The sequence below is a fragment of the Mustela erminea genome, chromosome 18, assembly GCF_009829155.1.
Source record: "Mustela erminea isolate mMusErm1 chromosome 18, mMusErm1.Pri, whole genome shotgun sequence".
Taxonomy (NCBI): domain Eukaryota; kingdom Metazoa; phylum Chordata; class Mammalia; order Carnivora; family Mustelidae; genus Mustela; species Mustela erminea.
The window spans coordinates 9,113,214-9,134,823 of NC_045631.1; the positions used below are offsets into that span (position 1 = coordinate 9,113,214).

The 21,610-nt window shown below is 42.9% G+C and overlaps 1 protein-coding gene across 2 annotated transcripts; it reads left to right on the forward strand.

Moving 5' to 3' along the window:
* ZNF287 (zinc finger protein 287) lies at positions 1 to 15,644 on the forward strand. 2 transcript variants are annotated; one of them, XM_032320037.1, is made up of 6 exons: positions 1 to 271; positions 1,230 to 1,830; positions 2,477 to 2,577; positions 4,785 to 4,911; positions 5,373 to 5,459; positions 13,552 to 15,644. In XM_032320037.1, the coding sequence occupies exons 2-6, from the start codon at positions 1,428 to 1,430 to the stop codon at positions 15,117 to 15,119; spliced, it is 2,286 nt and encodes a 761-aa protein (XP_032175928.1). In that variant the 5' UTR covers positions 1 to 271; positions 1,230 to 1,427; the 3' UTR covers positions 15,120 to 15,644. The 2 variants fall into 2 exon arrangements, with proteins under 2 accessions (XP_032175928.1, XP_032175929.1); XM_032320038.1 differs by having other exon boundaries at positions 1,353 to 1,830.
* Positions 15,645 to 21,610: the final 5,966 nt, after the last annotated feature.

Sequence of the window (21,610 nt, forward strand, 5' to 3'; positions counted from 1 at the left end):
CCCTTGCGCACATGCGCAGTGGGGCTGAGGCGAGGTCGCGGTGGAGCTGAGGCGGGGTTCGTGCAGGGCCAGGCTCCTCAGGACCCGGCTGGAAGGTGCGGCTCCTGACCGAGACACGTCGTGCTTTCCCGGTTAGGGAAGTGGCGGAGCCAGAGACCCCTCTGCAGCGCGGGGCTGAGCTCGCCACGCAGGCGCCCGCTCCCCCGCCGCCATTGTTGCCCCGGGCCTCTCCGGCCGCTCGGGCTGCGCGTCCGCCCGGCCCCCGCGACAGGTAATGATGTCGAGGGCGCCGCCGGGGGCGAGTGTCCGCGCGGTCAGGCCGGAGCCCCAGCCGGTTCCCGCGCGGCGTCCGCGCTCGCGGCCTGCGGAAAAGGCGAGCACGGGTGTTGGCTGCGGTGGCGGGCCGGGTCCCCGCTCCGCCGCTGCCCGTGACCGTCCGGCTGAAGGGGAGTTGGGGAGACGCGGCGGGCGGGGCTGGCGCATATCCTCTGCAGCGCCTGTAAACAGTTGGCTTTGGTTACACGACTGAGCCTGAGGAGGGCTCAGAGCTGGAGCCCGAGGACTGGTGGTGTCAGGTCGCCGGGTCAGGCCTGTTCCGAGGTTTTCTTCGGGAATCCTGGTTTCAAATTTACTCGTGAGGAATTGTCTCCTGTAGAAGCGTTTCAAAGGGCTTCAAGGCACATCAGCCCCCTACTTTTTCCCAGCCCAACCGGCTTGTCTCTCCAGCCCTCTGATAGTCAGAAGCTAGAATGTGCTGGCATTAACATCTAAAGCAAGTGCATGTCCGCCCTTTTTTCCTTGACAGTTTCCTTGGGAACCTGGGAAGGATTCTCCTCCCAGGTTGTTCCAAGTACCTACAGGTATGCTCTGTTGTTGAGAGCCAGTGCGGTCCTTTACAGCTTCTGTGACATCGCAAAAATACTGAAACTCCCCCCACCCCCACGACCCCCGGAAAAGTTTAATTTCTGTTTCAACAAGTTAGAAGTTTGATCCGTTGTTTTGCTCAAGCTTCGGGGCTTTGCTTCTGTGACCCTTTTTGATAGCTGTCCCGACCCCTGTCCCCAGCAGATTGCATTTATCTCACAAGTCTGAGGAGGTAGGGTAGGAAGACCCAGGTAAAGTCTATGTGTGTTTACCTGTGAACACTTGAGCAGGTTGTTTCTGTTCGCGGATGTGGATAGCAGAGAGCACCAGAATTCTTGACATTATGGTCTGTTCTTGTGTTTCAGGGTCTCTTAACCATCCCTGCAAATTCTGGGCTCAGAATTTGTAACTAAGGCTGCTAACTCTACCCTGACCCTGTTCTGCCCTTGGCTGCAGCAGCCCTTGATATAATGTCTTTGTGGTTCTAGCATGAGACTTCAAGCATTTGGCTCACTACTGGAGATATAAAGAATATTGCCAGATTGACTCTCCCACCTGTAGCGATGTTGGCCTCGTGCAAGAGGATGACCAGTTCTTCACGCGCCCAAGTCCTTCTCATGTGGAAGCCAGACAAGGCTCAGAATGGACCCCACAACATTGCAAAGGAAACCCTTGCTTCAAGAATCTTGCGTGACACTGAGACCTGTCGACAGAATTTTAGGAATTTTCCATATCCAGACCTAGCTGGTCCTCGAAAGGCATTGAATCAGCTCCGAGAGCTCTGCCTTAAATGGCTGAGACCTGAGATTCACTCAAAGGAACAAATCTTGGAGCTGCTGGTGCTGGAGCAGTTCCTGACCATCTTGCCTGGGGAGGTTAGGACTTGGGTGAAGTCCCAGTATCCAGAGAGCAGTGAGGAAGTGGTGACGCTGGTAGAGGATTTGACTCAGATTCTAGAAGAGGAAGGTGAGAATCCCAAGGCAGAAAGGGGAGGAATCCTGGGCGGTTAGGGTTAGAGAAGTCAACCAGCATATCACAGAGCAGCCCTTTAAAGAAACTGGGGAGAGCAAAAGGCAGTGAGTCGAGAACGGGCTTTAACATGGAACCCCATCCTGCATGGTGTGTCCCTTCCAGACTGCTTGGGACCAAACACGTTACCTCGTGTCCTAAAACAATGACCAAATGCAACTCAGTTACCCCAGTGTGAGCCGTCAGGAATTTTACCTGCAGAGGTTTGAACCATTCTGTCAGTAAGCCATTTGCTTTGTGAATTGGATTTTACAATAACATGCTTCCAAAAAAGTAGGAAAGGGTCCAGAGCATACTTCCTTATTAAGAGACAGCACACATGATTTACATCGCATGAAGATGTAGTTGAAAATTGGGAATTTGGTGCATATCCTTAGCAGTCCCAGAACAGACTTGTTTTTGAAACCTGCATTGATGTCTTAGGACAAGTCTCACTGGTCCTTCCCTCTGACTCTTTAAAGTAGGGGTGCTATTTTTTGTTTCTTTCTCATTTCTCACTTTAGGGAAGTATAGGCATCTATTTGGTTAAGTTTCCTAGACTGTTCAAACAGGACTAATCTCCATCATGGTCTCCCTTCCCCAGCTGTTCCTCAGAACTCTGCCCTTCCCCAAGAGACCCCAGAGGAAGACTCCAAAGGAAGACCTGCTTTCCAGGCAGGGTGGTTAAATGACTTGGTGACCAAAGTAAGTGTTAGTTTTTTCTGTGATTTTTAAATGGCTTCTTGGAGGTGTTTGTGTGAGGACGTTTTGTTCTGGCCCTGTAACTTCTGTCCCCCCACGAAAGCCCAATCTAGGACTTAAGCATCTGTTCCTCTCTTTAAATCCAGCTTGGCCTGTTAAGTGACTCTCTTTATAAGGAATAAGCCCCTGTTGCCTTCCCCTGATACCCCTTTCCTCACTGTTTTGATTTTAAGGCAGCAGCATTGCATAGAGGTTAAGGGATTGACCTCAACAGCCGGATGAATCAGAACCTATGATTTGGGGCAAGATACTTGACCACACTTAGCCTGAGTTATTAAACTCTAATAAATAGAACTTACTTCTTAAATTGTGAGGATTAAACATTACAAGACTTGTAGTTAGCCTGGATTACAGTAAACTATCAGTAAGCAATAGTTGCTAAAATTATTTTTCTCATTAACAAGTAATTAAAGGCCATGTATTTTCTGGTGTTATGTTGATCATGAGTCTATGTTCTGTCAGGCCACCTTAAGAGAAAATTTTGCTGTAAAAATATACATCTGCAATAGGTAGAGTAAAATTATTATTCATAGATAGTACGATTGTTTACTTGAAAACCCTAGGAAAGTGAAGGGAAGAACTGGGAAACAATAGGAGAAAAATTTGAGTAAGGTGATTACTACAGAAAATGGCATATGAAAATTAATCACTTTTAGGGGTGGCTGGCTCACTTGGTAGAGCTTGCGGCTCTCGATCTCAGGGTCGTGAGTTGAACCTCATGTGGGACATAGAGCTTACTTTAAAAAATAGAAAATTAGTAACTTTCTTATATACACACTAAAACCAGACAGATGATGAAATGAAATAAAAGGTTCCCTGCACAGTTTTCCCCACTCCCCAAATTTAAAATATCTAGGACTAAACGTAGTATAAATTTTGTAGTACATCCATATCCTATATCATACTGTAAGACATGAAAGCAGCTTTGAGTGTTGTAAAATTGCCTGTTCCCCCTAAATTATAAGTATTGTCATTGTCAATACAATTTTTATAAGGAACTTAGAAGTTTATTTGAAAAACATGGAAAAGGAATCAACTTTTTTTAACAAAAGGAAGAAAAAGAGCAAAGAGGGATACTTAACCTTACCAGATTGTGAGATATATTAAAAGTGTAACAGTTCAACAGTATGGGTTTCAGTCCCAATTTTATTTTATTTATTTTTTATTTTTTTAAAGACTTTTATTTATTTATTTGACAGACAGAGATCACAAGCAGGCAGAGAGGCAGGCAGAGAGAGAGAGATAGGGAAGCAGGCTCCCTGCTGAGCAGAGGGCCTGATGCGGGGCTCGATCCCAGGACCCTGGGATCATGACAGGAGCCGAAGGTAGAGGCTTAACCCACTGAGCCACCCAGGCGCCCCACCAATTTTATTTTAAAAAGGAAGGAGTGGCTCTGCATTTCATCGTAAAGCACACAAATATATCATAGAATTTCAAATTATGACACTCTGAATTCTCTCTCTTTTTTTTAAGATTTTATTTATTTTTTGACAGAGAGAGAGAGTACAAGTAGGCAGCGGTAAGGAGAGGGAATGGGAGAAGCAGTCTCTCTGCTGAGCAGGGAGCCCAATGTGGTGCTCGATTCCAGGACCCTGGGATCATGACCTGAGCCGAAGGCAGACATTTAACAACTGAGCCACCCAGGCGCCCCAACACTCTGATTTCTTAAGGCAGAGCTTGAAAAGCATAGCCATTCAGCTGTCTGTGTAAACTCTCTTTTAATACGGAGCCATACATACATACACTTGTGCCAGCTGAAAACGTAATTATAATTCTGTTTTCAGACTTCCCTGTACGACCATTCACGTATGCTCATCCGTAACTTAACTAGATAACCTGTAGGCTCTTACTACAGGTCAACATTCTCTGATACCCCCACCACACATGTCCCTGGTGTTACCACTATCCCCCTGCCAGTTTTTTTTTTTTTTTTTTAAGATTTTATTTATTTGTTTGAGAGAGAGAGAGAGCATGAGAGGCGAGAAGGTCAGAGGGAGAAGCAGACTTCCCGTGGAGCTGGGAGCCTGATGCGGGACTTGATCCCGAGACTCCGGGACCATGACCTGAGCCGAAGGCAGTTGCTTAACCAACTGAGCCACCCAGGCGCCGCTCCTGCCAGTTCTTGAGCCAAGTTATATTTGATGTTTCAGGAATCAATGACATTCAAAGATGTGGCTGTGGATATCACCCAGGAGGACTGGGAGATAATGCGTCCCGTACAGAAGGAATTGTACAAGACTGTAACATTACAGAACTACTGGAACATGGTTTCTCTGGGTAAGCCTCCGCTGCACCCACTGCTGCCAGCATATCCACCATCTTTCTTTCCTCAGTACAGTGATGAGAATGGGGCTTAGGGGTGAGTTTCCTCATTCCATTTGGGCATAGATACCGCTGTGTTCTCCCTTTTGGCAAATAAAAAGTTTCTAAGTGAAGGAGCATTGAGAGCTATGACACGTGGCTTCCCAGGGCTTCCACATGACCTGCCCCTTGCCCGCTCCCTGCTTTTCCTGTGATCCCCTCCCACCGTGAGCTCTGTGCACATACCCTCCTGAGCAGCAGGACATTTCTATTGTAGCACTGAAAAGCACAGTGACCTAATTCTCCCACTAGATCATGTACATGAAACCATTGTTTTCCTGTGGACATCTGTCCTCACAGATAAGTAGAAGTTAGGCAGTGAAATTCAAACAACTGTTTATCTCCAGGATAAAACTCCTTATATTCCTCTGAAACAGGACTTACGGTGTACCGACCAACTGTGATTCCCTTACTGGAAGAACCATGGATGGTGATAAAAGAGATCTTAGAAGGCCCTAGTCCAGGTGAGAGAAGAACTGTCATGAGATTGTTTGCATTGAAGAGTGTAAGTGCAGTGAGATATATTTATTTAAATATGGCCAGGTCACGCTCCACAGACATCCCGGCCTGTCAGGAACACTGAGCTGTTTGGCGTTGCCTCCTCACAGAGGCCACCTTCAGGAACACAGTTCCAAACATCATTGTTCCACCTTTCCCCGGTGTCTCCTTTTATCCTTCCATGTGACCCCTGGATCCCATTCCCAGCTTTGTCTGGCGCTTTCACTGTGCTGTTGTCTCCTCCCTCTTTTATAAGCATGAGTGAATGTCCCTAAAATTTTAAGTTTCAGACCTTCCTCTTAGTAAGTTTCTTTTATTCTGTTACCAACAAATCCCTGTAGCTTCCAACCTCCACTTCTCTAACTCATTTTCTTTCCTAATTTTGAAAAAATATCTTCAAAACACTCAAAGATATTCTCTTACTGTATAGTTCATTCACCCGGTTCCTGCATCTCTCAGCCCAACCACTGGTGCTTGTTTTTAGTTGTTTCTTTCTTTCTTTCTTTTCTTTTTTTTTTTTACAGATTTTATTTATTTATTTGACAGAGATTACAAGTAGGCAGAGAGGCAGGCAGGGAGAGAGGAAGAAGCAGGCTGCCCGCTGAGCAGAGAGCCCGATGCGGGGCTTGATTCCAGGACCCTGAGACCATGACCTGAGCCAAAGGCAGAGGCTTAACCCACTGAGCCACCCAGGTGCCCCCTAGTTGTTTCTGTTCAGGTATTTTGTTTGCATATAAAGTCAATATAAAAATGTTTGGGGAAGGCGCCTGGGTGGCTCAGTTGGTTAATCGACTGCCTTTGGCTCAGGTCATGATCCCAGAGTCCTGGGATCAAGTTCTGCACTGGGCTCCCTGCTCAGCAGGGAGTCTGCTTCTCCCTCTGACCTTCTCCCCTCTCATGCTCTCTCTCTTTCTGTCAAAATCTTAAAAAAAAAAAAATATTTGGGGGAGGGCGCCTGGGTGGCTCAGTTGGCTAAGCAACTGCCTTTGGCTCAGGCCATGATCCTGGAGTCCCCGGATCGAGTCCCAAATCAGGCTCCCTACTCACCAGGGATTCTGCTCCCACTGAACTCTTTCCTCTCATGCTTTCTCTCTGTCATTCTATCTCTCTCAAATAAATAAATGAAATCTTTAAAAAAAAAAAAAAAAAAAAGTTTGGGGAGCACCTGGGTGACTCATCAGTTAGGTGTCTGCCTTTGGCTCAGGTCATGATCCCAGGGTCCTATGTCAGGCTTCCTGCTCAGCGGGGAGTCTGCTTCTCCCTCTGCTCCTCCCCCTTGCTCATGATCTCTCTTACTCTCTCTCAAATAAGTAAATGAAATCTTTAACATATATATATATATACAAATGTTCTTTTCTTTAAAAAAATCCTATATTAGGGATGCTTTCTTTCTATCACTTCGGGAAAAAATGTTTTCCTCTCCTTTTTAGCAAACTTTCTATTACTATTTTTAAGTAAACTCTACCCGCACTGTAGGGCTTGAACTCCTAACCCGGAGATCAAGAGTCACACGCTCTACTGACTTGAGCCAGCCAGGTGCCCCTTTTCCTCCGTTTCCTAACAGAAACGGTAGCAAACGATACATATTGTTTTCTCCTTTGCTTTTGTTTATGTAAAAGTGTATCTTGAGAAGTGTCTCAAATGAGGATATAAAGAGCTTCCTTGTTCTCTTTTTTTTAATATCTGCATCACATTTTATTGTGTGTCTCATAATTTATTGAACCTGTTCCTTATTTTTTTTTTTTAAAGATTTTATGTATTTATTTGACAGAAATCACAAGTAGATGGAGAGGCAGGCAGAGAGAGAGAGGGAAGAAGGCTCCCTGCTGAGCAGAGAGCCTAACGCGGGACTCGATCCCAGGACCCTGAGATCATGACCTGAGCCGAAGGCAGCGGCTTAACCCACTGAGCCACCCAGGTGCCCGAACCTGTTCTTTATTGATGGGCTTTTTGGTTGTTCCCTTTCCTTTCTTCCTTCCTCCATAAGAACTTCAAACCTATAAAAAAGTTGCAGAATCAGTACATTGAACACCTGTGTAATTTTCATCTGAAACCACAAGCTACCATCATTTAGCCACTTTTGCTTTATATCTTTTTAGGAGGGGGTGGGGGCAGAGGCAGAGGGAGAGAGAGAATCTGAAGCAGATTCCCCGGTGAGGGCGGAGCCTGACGTGGGGCTCAATCCTGAGATGATGGCCAGAGCTGACATCAGGAGTCAGATGCATAGCCAATTGAGCCACCCAGTCGCCCCTTTGCTTATCTACTTACACAGGCACGCACAGCCACACACACGCACACACAGACACACTTTGTTTTTTCCTTTCCCCTTCCCTTCTGTTCCCTTCCACTTCCCTTCTGACATTTTCTGAAGGATCCAGGCCAGGTTTTATTAAAATGACCCACAATCGGGACGCCTGGATGGCTCATTTGGTTAAGCAGCTGCCTTCGGCTCAGGTCATGATCCCAGCGTCCTGGGATCGAGTCCCACATCGGCCTCCTTGCTTGGCAGGGAGCCTGCTTCTCCCTCTGTCTCTGCCTGCCATTCTGTCTGCCTGTGCTCGCTCTCTCTCCCTCTCTCTCTCTGACAAATAAATAAATACTTTAAAAAAAAAAAAAAAAGAATGACCCACAATCTAGATTCGCCTGATGATTTCCTTATGTTTACATTCAGATGAAATATGTTTACTGAGACGACACCATCAGTATGTGCTGTCTGTTGCCATTTGTCTCACTAGTGATACTCATGTTAGTTAAGGTGCTGTTGACCAGATCTCTCCATTTTAAAGGTGCATTTTTTCCTTTATAGTCAGTAAGTAATCCGTGGAGTGATACTTAGAGGCCACATGGCTGTTCCACTCCCTGGCACTATTTTATTTAAAGATTTGTAGCATCCTTTCTGCAGTCTTGCTTTATTATATCGCTGAGTGATTCTCTAAATCAGTCATCTCTTCTAAAGGATTAATAGCATTCTCCTGTAAAGAGTAGTTCTTCCTAAATAAATAAAATCTTAAAAAAAAAAAAAAAAGAGGGGTGCCTGGGTAGCTCAGTGGGTTAAAGCCTCTGCCTTCAGCTCAGGTCATGATCCCAGGGTCCTGGGATCGAGCCCCACATAGGGAATCTCTGCTCAGCGGGGAGCCTGCTTCCTCCCCCTCCCTCTCTCTCTCTCTCTCTCTCTCTCTGCCTGCCTCTCTGCCTACTTTTGATCTCTGTCAAATAAATAAATAAAATCTTTTAAAAAAAAAAAAAGAAGAAGAAAAAGAAGAATAGTTCTTCCTCCTCCCACCTCATTTTTTATGTGAACATGTCACTGTGGACATTTGGGATTTTTCGAAAATCCCACCAATCCAGGTTTGTTTTGGTTATTTTTCATGCTCTCTTGTCCCAGACTTGGGTAATACTACTTGCAAAGCGAATTCTTGGGGCAGGTGGGTAGCTCAGTCGGTTAGGCATCTGCCTTCAGCTTAGGTTGTGGTCTTGTGGTTCTGGGTTTGAGCCCCAAGTAGGGCTCCCTGCTTGATGGGGAGTTTGCTTCTCCCTCTCTCTCTGCCCGCCGCCCCCGCAACTTGTGCTCTAGCGAATAAATAAAATCTTGAAAAATAAAAAAATTATTTTTCTTATATAAAAATTACAAAAAATTACAACTACATCTCTAGTACTAAATAATAATGAGTTATATAGACAGTATATTGAAAATTAGAAAATTTTTAGGGGCACCTGGGTGACTCAATGGGTTAAACCTCTGCCTCCAGCTTAGGTCATGATCTTAGGGTCCTGGATCGAGCCCCACATCAGGCTCCCTGCTCAGCAGGGAGCCTGCTTCTCCCCCTTTCTCTGCCTGCCTCTGTGCCTACTTGTGATCTCTCTCTCTGTGTCAAATAAATAAATAAATAAGAAAGGAAAAAAAAGAATTTTTTAAAAACCTATAATCAGGGCACCTGGGTGGTTCAGGTTTATTTGTTTTGTGGGAGTTGAGTTGGTTAAGTGGCTGCCTTCGGCTCAGGTCATGATCTCAAGGTCCTAGGATTGAGCCCCAAATCGAGCAGGGAGCCCGCTTCTCCCTCTACCTGCAGTTCTCCCTGTCTTTGTCAAGTGAATAAATAAAATCTTAAAAAAAACAAAAACCTATCATCTTCTTAGCTCTTTGATATTATTTGTGTAGTTCCAGTGCATTTCCATGTTAGCTGTGGGACTACTTTTTTCATTTAACATTAGTCCCAAGCATTTTCTAATGTCAGCTCTGATTTTTATATCTGAATCAAAGTAGTAAGTCAATATACATAAACCTATCTAGTTATTGTTACCAGTTATTAGTGTTCCATTATCCCTTACTCTAATACTTTATTGATGAATGGCAGCTATCACTTTAAAACACTGCATATGATTCTGTGGAATGGATATATTTAAAAAGATTTATATTTGGTGGGACGACTGGGTGGCTCAGTTGGTTAAGCAGCTGCCTTCGGCTCAGGTCATGATCCCAGCGTCCTGGGATCGAGTCCCACATCGGGCTCCTTGCTCAGCAGGGAGCCTGCTTCTCCCTCTGCCTCTGCCTGCCATTCTGTCTGCCTGTGCTCGCTCTCTCCCCCTCTCTCTCTCTGATAAATAAATAAAATCTTAAAAAAAAAAAGATTTATATTTAGATCTGCATCTTAAAAAATTTCTGAACTATGCGGTACCATTTTTGCTATATTATGAACTCTATATTTGATATTTCATTACATAATTCATAATATTTGAAAGTCCTGTGTTTTCAACCAGATTTTAAGAGAGAAAGATATTCTAATTTAAATTTGTTTTAAACCATCATACTGGAAATACATATTTGATTGCTTTGCAGCCAGATTTGAGGTCAGGGATTTTTTATTGTTTGCTTTGCTTTTATGTGTATATGTGTGCTTTCATTTGGCTCACCTTTTAACAACAAATTATTGTCATTTATTTTACCAGTTCAGTTGAGTGGCCACCATATCCAGAGTCTTGGGGCCATTTTCTGAAGGAAATGTAAAAGAGGCACAGGCTGTTCTCAGAGTTTGCATCTAAGTTGAAAATACAAGAAACACACAAAGTTGTGAAGTAATAGGTTGAATCACATGAGACTGCTGAAATTTCAGCCATATTGACTACACAAAGCCAAGGTCATGTAATTCAACCTAATCTGTACTTGAGGAGTCTAAGAAAGAGAGAAAAATAGGAGCTGGGCCATACACTTCTTTTCAATAGATAGAGAAGTTATCTTAAGAGAATGCCTAAATCTGGGGTGCCTGCATGGCTCAGTCAGTCGAGCATTCAACTCTTGGTTTTGGCTCAGTGACCTGGGATGGAACCCCAGGTCTGCCTCCGAGCTCAGCAGGGAGTGTGCTTCTCTGACTCCCTGCTCATGCTCACTCTTTCAGAAGAGAGAATGCCTAAGTCTGGAATTTGTATGGCACCTATAGGAGGCTATGAGGAAGTAGCTTGTAGTTATATGGGTGACTTTACATTTTTAAGCTGAATATGAAGTTTGGCAGAAGATACAGTAGAATAGGAAAAGCTGGATTATTTGGGTACTGAATATGTCAAGTGGAGGTATTTTGAACTTTTTAAACTTTTCTCCTTTAAGCCATTGGGGCTCAAACTTCAGTGAACATCAAAACCACTTAGAGGGCTTTGTAAAACAGATTGCTTTAGCCCTATTTCCAAAGTTTCCTTTTTTTTTTTTTTTTAAGATTTTATTTGTTTAAGAGACAGCACAAGCATGAGCAGGGGATAGGGGAACAGAGGGAGAGTGCTCATTCCATCATGTGCCCTCCTTAATGGCCATCAGCCAATTACCCCATCCCAGTAACCCTCAGTTTGTTTCCTATAGCTAAGAGTCTCTTATGGTTTGTCTCCCTCTCTTATTTCGCCTTACTTTATTTTACCCTCCCTTCCCCTATGATTCTCTGTTTTGTTTCTTAAATTCCACATATGAGTGAAACCATGTAATTGTCTTTGGTGGACTCATTTTGCTTAACATAATACCCTCTAGTCCTTGCACATCATTGCAAGTGGTAAGATTTTTTTTGATGGCTAAGTAATACTCCATTTGTGTGTGTGTGTTTGCATATATATATATATATATATATATATATATATATATATATCTTCTTTATAAATATACATATCTTCTTTATCCATTCATCTGCCAATGGACATCTGGGTTTTTTCCATCTTAGTTTGGCTATTGTGGACATTGCTGCTGTCAACATTGGGGTGGTGTCTCCCTTTCAGATCACTACATTTGTATCCTTTGGGAAAATACCCAGTAGTGCAATTTACTGGGGGGTAGGGTAGTTCTGTTCTGTTCTTTCTGAGGAACTTCCATACTGTTTCCCAGAGTGGCTACACCAGTTTGCATTCCCACCAACAGTGTAGGAGGGTTCCCCTTTCTCCGCATCTTCACCAACACCTGTCTTTTTTCCTGACTGTTTAATTTTAGCCCCTTCTGACTGGTGTGAGGTGGTATCTCACTGTGGTTTTGATTTGTGGTTTGACTCCTGATGCCGAGTGATGTTAAGCCTTTTTTCCTGTGTCTTTTGGGCATTTATATGTCTTTGGAGAAATATCTTTTCATGTCTTATGCTCACTTCTTGATTGGTTTATTTGTTTTGTGGGAGTTGAGTTTGATATGTTTTCTATAGATCTTGAAGACTAGCCCTTTATTTGATGAGACATTTGCAAATATCTTTTCCTATTCTGCAGGTTGTCTTGATTTTTGTCAACTGTTTCCTTTGCTGTACAAAAGCTTTTTATCTTGATTATGTCCTAATAGTTCATTTTTGTTTGTGTTTCCCTTGCCTTTGGAGACATGTCTAGCAAGAAGTTGCTGTGGCCGAGGTCACAGAGGATTTTGATGGATTCCTGTCTCGTGCTTAGGTCTTTTATCCATTTTGACTTAGTACAAGTGTGGTACAAGAAAATGGTCCAGTTTCATTCTGGATGTGGCTGTCCAACAATTTTCCCAGCATCATTTGTTGAAAAGACTGTTTTTTTCCCATTGGATATTCTTTCTGCTTTGTCAAAGATTAGTTGACCATAGAGTCAACCATGGTTGAGGGTCCGTATCTGGGTTCTCTGTTCTGTTCCACTGAACTGTGTGTCTGTTTTTTGTGCCATTACCATACTATCTTGGTGATTATGGCTTTATTATAGAGCTTAAATCCAGAATCGTGATGCCACCAGCTTTGGTTTTCTTTTTCAACATGCTTTGACTATTTGGGATCTTTTCTGGTTCCATAGCCTGCAAAGTTCCTGATTCAGCTTGTCTGGATGAGGGCCAATAATTTAACACATACCCAGGTGATAGTGATGTTTATGTCACTCATTTGGGGACAATACTTTAAGAACTATTATTATGAGATATTTACTAGAGATATTTAAGCATGGAGAGCACTCCTTGAAATTGCTTTTGGAGTATTATGTTGATTGTGCAGAGTAGGTTGGAAGGAGTCAATGAGAGTTAGTGTCTGCTTGATACAAATCAACCCATGAAGTCATCCCACATTATCCCACAGTCTTGTTTTCACATCTCTTAGTCCAGTCGCCTGACTTAACCTGTTTTATTAATCTATGTGCATGTTGAGTAGTGAGGAGCCTGTCCTTTTTCAGCAGTTAAGTCTTCTGGTTTTCTGCCCCTATATTCTCTTTTCCCAAGCTTGCTTGTTTTTTTTTTGTTTGTTTGTTTGTTTGTTTGTTTTTGGTAAAGATTTTATTTATTTGAGAGAGAGAGAGATAGAGCTTGATTAGAGAGGGAAGGGTAGAGGGAGAGGGAAAAGCAGATTCCCTGCTGAGCAGGGAGCCCAATGTGGGGCTTGATCCTAGGACCCTGGGATCGTGACCCAAGCTGAAAGCCAGATGCTTAACCGACTGAGCCACCCAGGAGCCCTGTTTTTCCCAAACTTTAAGGACCATGTCCAAAGGTTGTCAGAGTCATAGTCTTTTAAGGCATTTTATTCATGTTCAGTATTTTGTTTCTGTTTTGGCAGTTTCCTTCTCCAAATAGAGGAAAACTTTTTATGTTCTATATTCTTTTTGTCCCAGAATGGAAAACAGAAGCCCAAGAGTGTACTCCAGTTACAAATACTTCTACACTCGTAAAGACTGGAACTCAGACTGTCAAATTGGAAGAACCATATGACTACGATGAGAGACTTGAGAGGCACGCATCAGATACCTATAGGAGAATTCCCATGAATGAAAGAAATTTTACTTTGAAGTCAGTCCTCTCAAAAGAAGATGACCCTATGGAAGAGTGTCTCAGTAAATATGATATCTATCGAAATACTTTTGAAAAGCATTCAAACCTAATTATTCAGTTTGGTACCCAGTCAGATAATAAAACTATATATGATGAAGGCAGGGCAACCTTCAATCATGTTTCATATGGTATTGTACACAGAAAGATATATCCTGGAGAGAAGCCTTATAAATGTAATGTGTGTGGGAAAAAGTTTAGGAAAAACCCATCCTTTGTGAAACACCAAAGCACCCATACCAAAGAAAAATCTCATGAATGTGAAGAATGTGGGAAAGAGTTTAGGCACATCTCGTCCCTTATTGCACATCAGAGAATGCATACTGGAGAAAAACCATACGAATGCCACCAGTGTGGTAAAGCCTTCAGCCAGCGTGCCCACCTTACTATACACCAGAGAATTCACACTGGAGAGAAACCCTATAAGTGTGATGACTGTGGCAAAGACTTCAGTCAGCGCGCACACCTCACTATACATCAAAGGACACATACTGGAGAGAAACCATATCGATGCTTGGAATGTGGTAAAACTTTCAGCCACAGTTCATCGCTGATTAATCACCAGAGAGTTCATACTGGTGAGAAACCTTACATATGCAACGAATGTGGGAAGACTTTCAGTCAGAGTACACACCTTCTTCAACATCAAAAAATACATACTGGAAAGAAACCATATAAATGCAATGAGTGTTGGAAAGTGTTTAGTCAAAGTACTTACCTCATTCGACATCAGAGAATTCATTCCGGAGAGAAGTGTTACAAATGTAACGAATGTGGAAAAGCCTTTGCTCATTCCTCAACTCTTATTCAACATCAGACCACTCACACGGGAGAGAAATCCTATATATGTAAAATATGTGGAAAAGCCTTCAGCCAGAGCGCAAACCTTACTCAACACCACAGGACTCATACCGGGGAGAAACCGTACAAATGCAGTGTGTGTGGGAAAGCGTTCAGCCAGAGCGTCCACCTTACTCAGCATCAAAGGATCCACAATGGAGAGAAACCCTTCAAATGCAATATATGCGGGAAAGCATACAGGCAGGGTGCCAATCTCACTCAGCATCAAAGGATTCACACCGGAGAGAAGCCGTATAAGTGTAATGAATGTGGGAAAGCCTTTATTTACTCCTCCTCACTTAATCAACATCAGAGAACTCATACTGGAGAAAGGCCCTATAAATGCAATGAATGTGATAAGGATTTTAGCCAGAGAACATGCCTTATTCAACACCAGAGAATTCACACAGGAGAGAAGCCCTATGCATGCCGTATATGTGGTAAAACCTTCACACAGAGTACAAATCTCATTCAGCACCAGCGTGTGCATACAGGTGCCAAACACCATAATTAATGGATACAGGAGACTTCAATTAGGTCTTACAGTTCATTCAAATTTTATTTTGTACTTTGTTAAAACATTATTCAAAAGAAACCCAAAAGAAGTGCAATATGTGTTAGGTGTGGCTCAGCAGAAGTATCAGAATTAGTAATGTGGATATAAGCTATTTAAATTGAATGTGAAATTTAAAAAGAAAACTTTATTCACTTCTTCACCTTTACTTGAAATCAGTTTAATTCATGCCAGAAAGAAACCCTGCAAAAGTAAGAGTACTCAAAAACCTGTAACTCATCGACTCTTAGTGTATTTCAAGTACTTCTTAATGAGACTTTATGAATGTAACTGGGGAAAGCTTCCATCAAGTAGGGATTTCACACTAGTGAGTCATGTTGGGATAACTGAAAAAGCTGCTTTCAGGCCTTTATTGCTTCCCAGCTTTGAAGCCTTAAATATGTAAAGGGTTCCCTTCCCTTTTCCTGTTATGCCATAACTGCCATGTGGAGCCAGTAGGTTTGCAAAATATATATAGTGGAAAGCATCTTAATTTTTATGTGACAACTGTTTAATTACATTTTCCTTTACGTATGGAAATATTCAAGGAAGAGAGCTTATGGAAAGCTGACCTGTTAGGATAAACTAATGTATATATAGCCCTTAGGCATTTGTACAAATTTAGTTAAACAGGCAAAAGTTAAATACCCAACCTTAAATTCATCTTTAAAACATCAGCCTTAGTTTCACTAGGTTTTGACATCTGTCCGCCTGAAGGAAAAAATAAAAGTCACCTGATTCCTAAATTCATAACTTAAGGTTCCCTATGGCTGTTCACCACAGAAAGCCCATTTCTGTTGAGACACTGCTCAGGGCCCAGACTTCCTAATTGGATCCTTTCAGGGCTTCTTCTTGTGCTAAAAACTACAGCTAATTTAAGCAACAGAAAGCTTCCTAAAGTAGTGAAAGACGACAAAGGACATGTCACGGAATGAGCGTAAGAAGCCTACTAAGCTGGGTTGCCAGATGTGCCCCCCCTCACATTCCAAGACAAACAAGGAGTGAAAACAGCTATTTACAGAGTGTGAGGAAAAGATCAGTGATAGAAAATAGATGTAAAGTTCACTACAGAAAGTGGGTCAGGGCAGAAATCAAGGGTGAAGACTTAGCCGTGAAGAAAGGATACACAGGTGAGTTAGCACATAGTCTGTTAGACTTGGTTTGCCTAAGTAAGAATGGCTAATTGGATGAGACAAAATTTAGCCTGTTGATAAGGAACTAAAAATGAAGTGACTGATTTTAGAGTAATAATTAGAATTGATACTTTCTCATAAGTAAAAATGGGGATTACTCTTAAAATGTCAGGAAACATTGGAAAACGCATTGATGCAGAAACTATCATTGATGGCAGTCATCATTGAACAATAATAACTAAGTTTGTGGGGTCCTAAACCTAAAAGGCAAACTGGCAGAAATGCAAACAGAAGTAGGTACAATTACTGTTACATTCAATCTCCACAGCATTCCGCTGTCAGAATGTAAGACCACATTCTGAGAGCTGAGGTTTCGTCCTGCTCTTAATTCGTTTCTTCAGTGCCTTGCGTGTGGGAAGCGGTCAGTATATGTTGAATTAATATGTAGGTAACTTAGAGGTAATAAGATAGAATTAACAGACTCAGAGTGAAGTTGAGTTTAAAATTATTTTTTGTACATGTGCAAAATGTACCAAACCACTAACAAAGAGTGGTTATTTATTGGGTACTAGGAACTACTTTAAAATTGAAGAGTCAGAATTCCACACCTTAATGTGGGGAATTTTTTTTTTTTTTTTTTTTTGTGGGGAATATTCTTAAAGAAGTCACAGGACATCTTTGCTCAGGAAGTTTTCCTGAGCTGGATGAAAAGTCAGCATTCTGGTGCCATAAATATCAGTATACAGAGCACACGGTTCTATTTGGATGTTACTGTTGATTGAAACATCCTGCAAACAGGTGCCGAAGCCAAGACCAGGGGTTCTAGCATCTTCCAGGCTTTCTTGTTGAGTGTTTTTCTTAAGAAGTTACGGCTTTTCCTTGTCCTCGCATCAGTTAACCCCGATGTCACGGAATCCTTCACGAAGCATAGACTGTCTTCGGGTTGCATAGTCAAGTTACGCTTATGCCACAGTTACTTTTGTGTTTAGACAATAACCACTGTATTTAAGATGCAATTTTTATTTATGATGCCACTTCACACCTTACACAACACTTCTCCCCTCCTGGCATGGACGTGTGGAGTATCACAGTCCCTAGCTCCTTTCTTTGCTTTAATTTGTATTTCCTGCCTTTGTGAGTTTTATGTAAATAATGCATTCCTAAAGTCTTCCATTGATACACTGAGGCAACTGATGCCCTTATATATATATATAAAAAAAAAAAAAGAATAGAAGCGAATCATCAATCTTTGTGTATTTTTCCCACTTCTACAGTGTCTGAGCCAGTTGGATTTAGTAGACTTATTTTCCACAACTTTTTTTTACAAAGGTGTTGAAATATACAGAAAAGTTAATAAAGCGTCTTTACCTACTGCCTAGCTTTAAAAATTTAACCTTTTACTGAACAGCTGTAAAGTTAGACATGACATTTCACCGTAAATATTTCAGCATGCCTCTCATAAAAATGACATCTTTTCACATGACCACATACCATTACATACCCTGAAAAAAAGAATAGTAATTTTCAAATATCTAATGCTTCATCCATGTGTAAATTCTCCCTGTTGATGCTGTCAGGTTTCATGCATTATGTTTACTTGTTAATCTGTTTCATCCATCAAGCTCTCTCCCACCTCAGACTTTCTCCAGGACCTTTTTTTTCCCCCCAATATAGCAGGTCAGCTGTAGAATGTCTCAAGTTCAGGATTTAACTATTGATTTGTATGTGGTTTCTCTTGTTCTTGTGTCCCCTGTGGTTTCTGCAAACTAGCATTTAGGGCCAAAGCCCTGATTGGCTTCAGGTTCAACATGTTTAACAGATGTATTTTGTGTCACCTCACATCCAAAATTTTAATAACATTTGGTTGACTACTGGTGAGGTAAAACCTGATGGCTCGGTTGTCTTGGTAACCATCCTATCTTCCCAGTGTGAAGACTTGTTTGCGAACAGCCTTTCACCTGATAGGTTTAGTATCCAGTGATGATCCTGAATCAGCTGTTTCATTAAGATTTGCAAAAAGGCAATTTTCTTTCTACATTGACTGATGAATACTTCCATGAGGCAGAGCCTTCTGTCATCAACTGGGAATGCACTAGAGGCAAAGTCATAAATTCTTTTCCTTAAGAATTTTCAGAGTAAGTAATTGGCAGTGATGACAGGTGATCCATGTATTAAAAATCATTTATGGCCATTGTTTCTGTTGCTCACGTGGTCCCAAACTTGGCCACTTGGAACCCTTCAAGTAGCTCTTACATCCTTTGACAGTCCTTCTTGTCTAGTCTTTCAGGACTTTATTTCCTTCTGCCATATCTCAGGGTTAGTGCCCCCAGCTCTGGAATGAGCCATTTCTCCAGGAATCTTTGGTTAAAGAGGCAACTGTTTAGAAACCAAGATCCGGGCACAAGGCATGCCCGTTGCTGCTGAGGTGTCATTCGTGAGTAGCCTTTGAGTCTTTCTAACCACTCAACTGAAGTTCTCATAAAGGCAGCCTTTTGCACTTGCTTCATCCGTTACACCGTTCTGTGGGAGATGTAATTACGTACTGGGACAAACTGGGGAGCACATCTTAAGCCTTGGTAAGCATAGAGCTAAACTGGGGAGGACGGAAGTGTTAATGTATACCAGAAGGCAGGTGTAACTACAGGAGGTCCTGTGCCAAAGCCGGCAGATTGTAAGGGAGCTTTTCAGTTCATCTGGCGGGTGGGTTCATCAGAGAGCAGTTAGGACAGCAACTTAAGACAGGATACCTAGTATGTTGTGACTCTTTCATGCCTTGGTAATTTACATATTTATAAGCTAATCCCATCTTTCCCATCACATTCTTTAAAGCAGGTTTCTGATGTAAATTTGAATCCTGAGGGTTTTGGGCAAACCTAAGTGCTAGTTTTTCTTGCGAAACTTGGTCTTCAGAGCTTGAAGAGTGTTAGGTTTCATCCTTCAACCGTATCTTCTAGTATCAATTCACCTGCATGTGCCTGCAGATTTACTTAGTCCTCTATTTCTGTTCTCTCCATGGCTATATTTCACTACAATTATTAGGCCCTGAGAGCACTAGAGGCATTAAAAATGGCAAGCATGTGCACTCTAGTGATATGTATAAACGTGTGTGTGAGCTTGCAAGCAGCACTGAGTCCCCAGCCCTCTGTGTGGATGGGGAAGTGATGCCCATGAGGTCAATGTGTCTTGCCTGAGGTCCTGGAGTCCTCCAGCGACAGAGTAAGGGTTGGAACCATGGCTCCAGCACTTAGTGGAATTCTTCCTGTAAGATCAACGCTAATGGAAATTCAGAGCACAAAACAGTATGTACTTTATGACTTTATAAAATTACGTATTTTGATGAGATTAGAGCACTGAAAATTTGTTTTGTCTCCCTTCCTATATAGCTTATTACATTCAAATTTTGAGATGAGAACAGCCCAACAAAGAATGCACCTGCGTCTACCCCCACTCCAGCTGTGGTCTCCCACCCATATCTTTCCCAGTTTTCAGAACCATATACTCAATGCTACCATCTATCTCAAAAGTACCTTCAGGGCTTTAATGTAAAACAGAACTTTGACCCCCAAGCCCTTTTTTCAACTCACAGTGACTTTGGCAGGGAGGCTGGAGGCCACTCTGGTCTTTACCTGTAGTTACAGTCCAACTGGTTTTACTTTCCATGTATTCTAGAAATGTTCCATCTCTTCTAGATCCGCACCGCCCTGACCTCATTTCAGGCTTTTAATCCGCTCTTACTCAGATTATTTCATAACCAGGTAAGTGTTCACCCTGCCCCAATCTCACCCCTCTCAATGCATCTTCCACACTTCCTGACATCACGTGAAAACATTTAAGGCCACCACACGGCACTACAGGTAAAGTAGAGCGTTTGATTGTCGCCATTTGCTTGAAACCCTACAGTATCCTCTCACTGTCAACCAGCAGTGGGTCTCACTCTTAGCTGCAACTCGAATGACCTGGGAGCTTTTAAAATTACCACCTCAAGGGATACCGACCGATTTCTTTCCGTGGGATGGAGACTGGCCGTCAGTGTTTCAGTGCCCCAGGTGACTCCAGCGTTCTCAAGTGCAGCAAGGGCAGAAGCAGGAAGCTATCACAGAGATTCAGAGGACAAACGGTGGTTGTGGCAGCAGAGGTGGTGAGAAGTGACCCAACACGATCTATTTTGAAGGTGAGTCTCTAGGACTCGCTAAGGATCTGGATTGGGACGAACAGGGGCACAAGGCTGGCTCACCTGGTAGAGCAGGCAGCTCTCGATCGCAGAGTTGAGTTTGAACCCCACGTTGGGGAAAGAGGTTGCTTTAAAAAAATAAATAAACATTAAAGACTTTCAGAATGACCATCTTTCCTACTAAAGAACATGCTCCTAAGAAGGGAGACACTATATTGTACTCACTTGTATATCTCCTCTACCAAACACAGCACCTGGCACACAGTTTGATTAGGGCAACCCTGCAGGAACTTTTGCTCAATAATCAAGATTCTGTTCTCAGAAAGAAAAACATGTTTTGCTTGTCCAGAGCTGTCAAGGGTCTGGGGTTTTTACAAGATGATAAGCTAGGCTCTCATTATGTTATAGATGGGGAAGATAGGAGAGTCCTCGGTCACAGACAGCTTCGTTACTCATGGCAGAAGCAGCCAGACTTCATGCCTGAGCCACTCACTCGACTCGCACCGCCACCCCAAGTTGCAAGAGGGTGACCCCAGCTGGGCCTTGATGAATTCCAGCACCAACACTGAGCCTGGGGGAATCTCTACTTTTCTGGTGAATTGTAAGCAAACGCACTCTTAGTCTCGCCCCACCACCCGCCACCTTACATGTTTGGGCTAAGAAATGGCCCAGTAAATAACAACTAAGACCTCGCAGTCTCTGCGTACCCAGCAGGAATATGTAGGGATGCTCAGAGCCCCTGGCCTACCGCTTCTCCCAATATTGTCCTTTCCAGTGTAGCAGACTGGAAATCTCCCAAGAATATGGGGGCCTTTACGGCTTCTATGTAGAGAAGACAGAAAACCCAAATGAAGTTGCCTGTCCCAAGCTTAGAGTAGATCTTTCCCTGAAAACAAAAAATCTTGGGTCATTCCAAATCAGGTCTATACCCAGAGTTGAAAACTAATCATCTCACTCACACGGATTAAAAACTACACCTGGGGGACGCCTAGGTGGCTCAGTTGGTTAAGCGGCTGCCTTCAGCTCGGGTCATGATCCCAGCGTCGTGGGATCGAGTCCCACATTGGGCTCCTTGCTCGGCAGGGAGCCTGCTTCTCCCTCTGCCTCTGCCTGCCTCTCTGCCTGCCTGTGCTCGCTCGTTCTCTCTC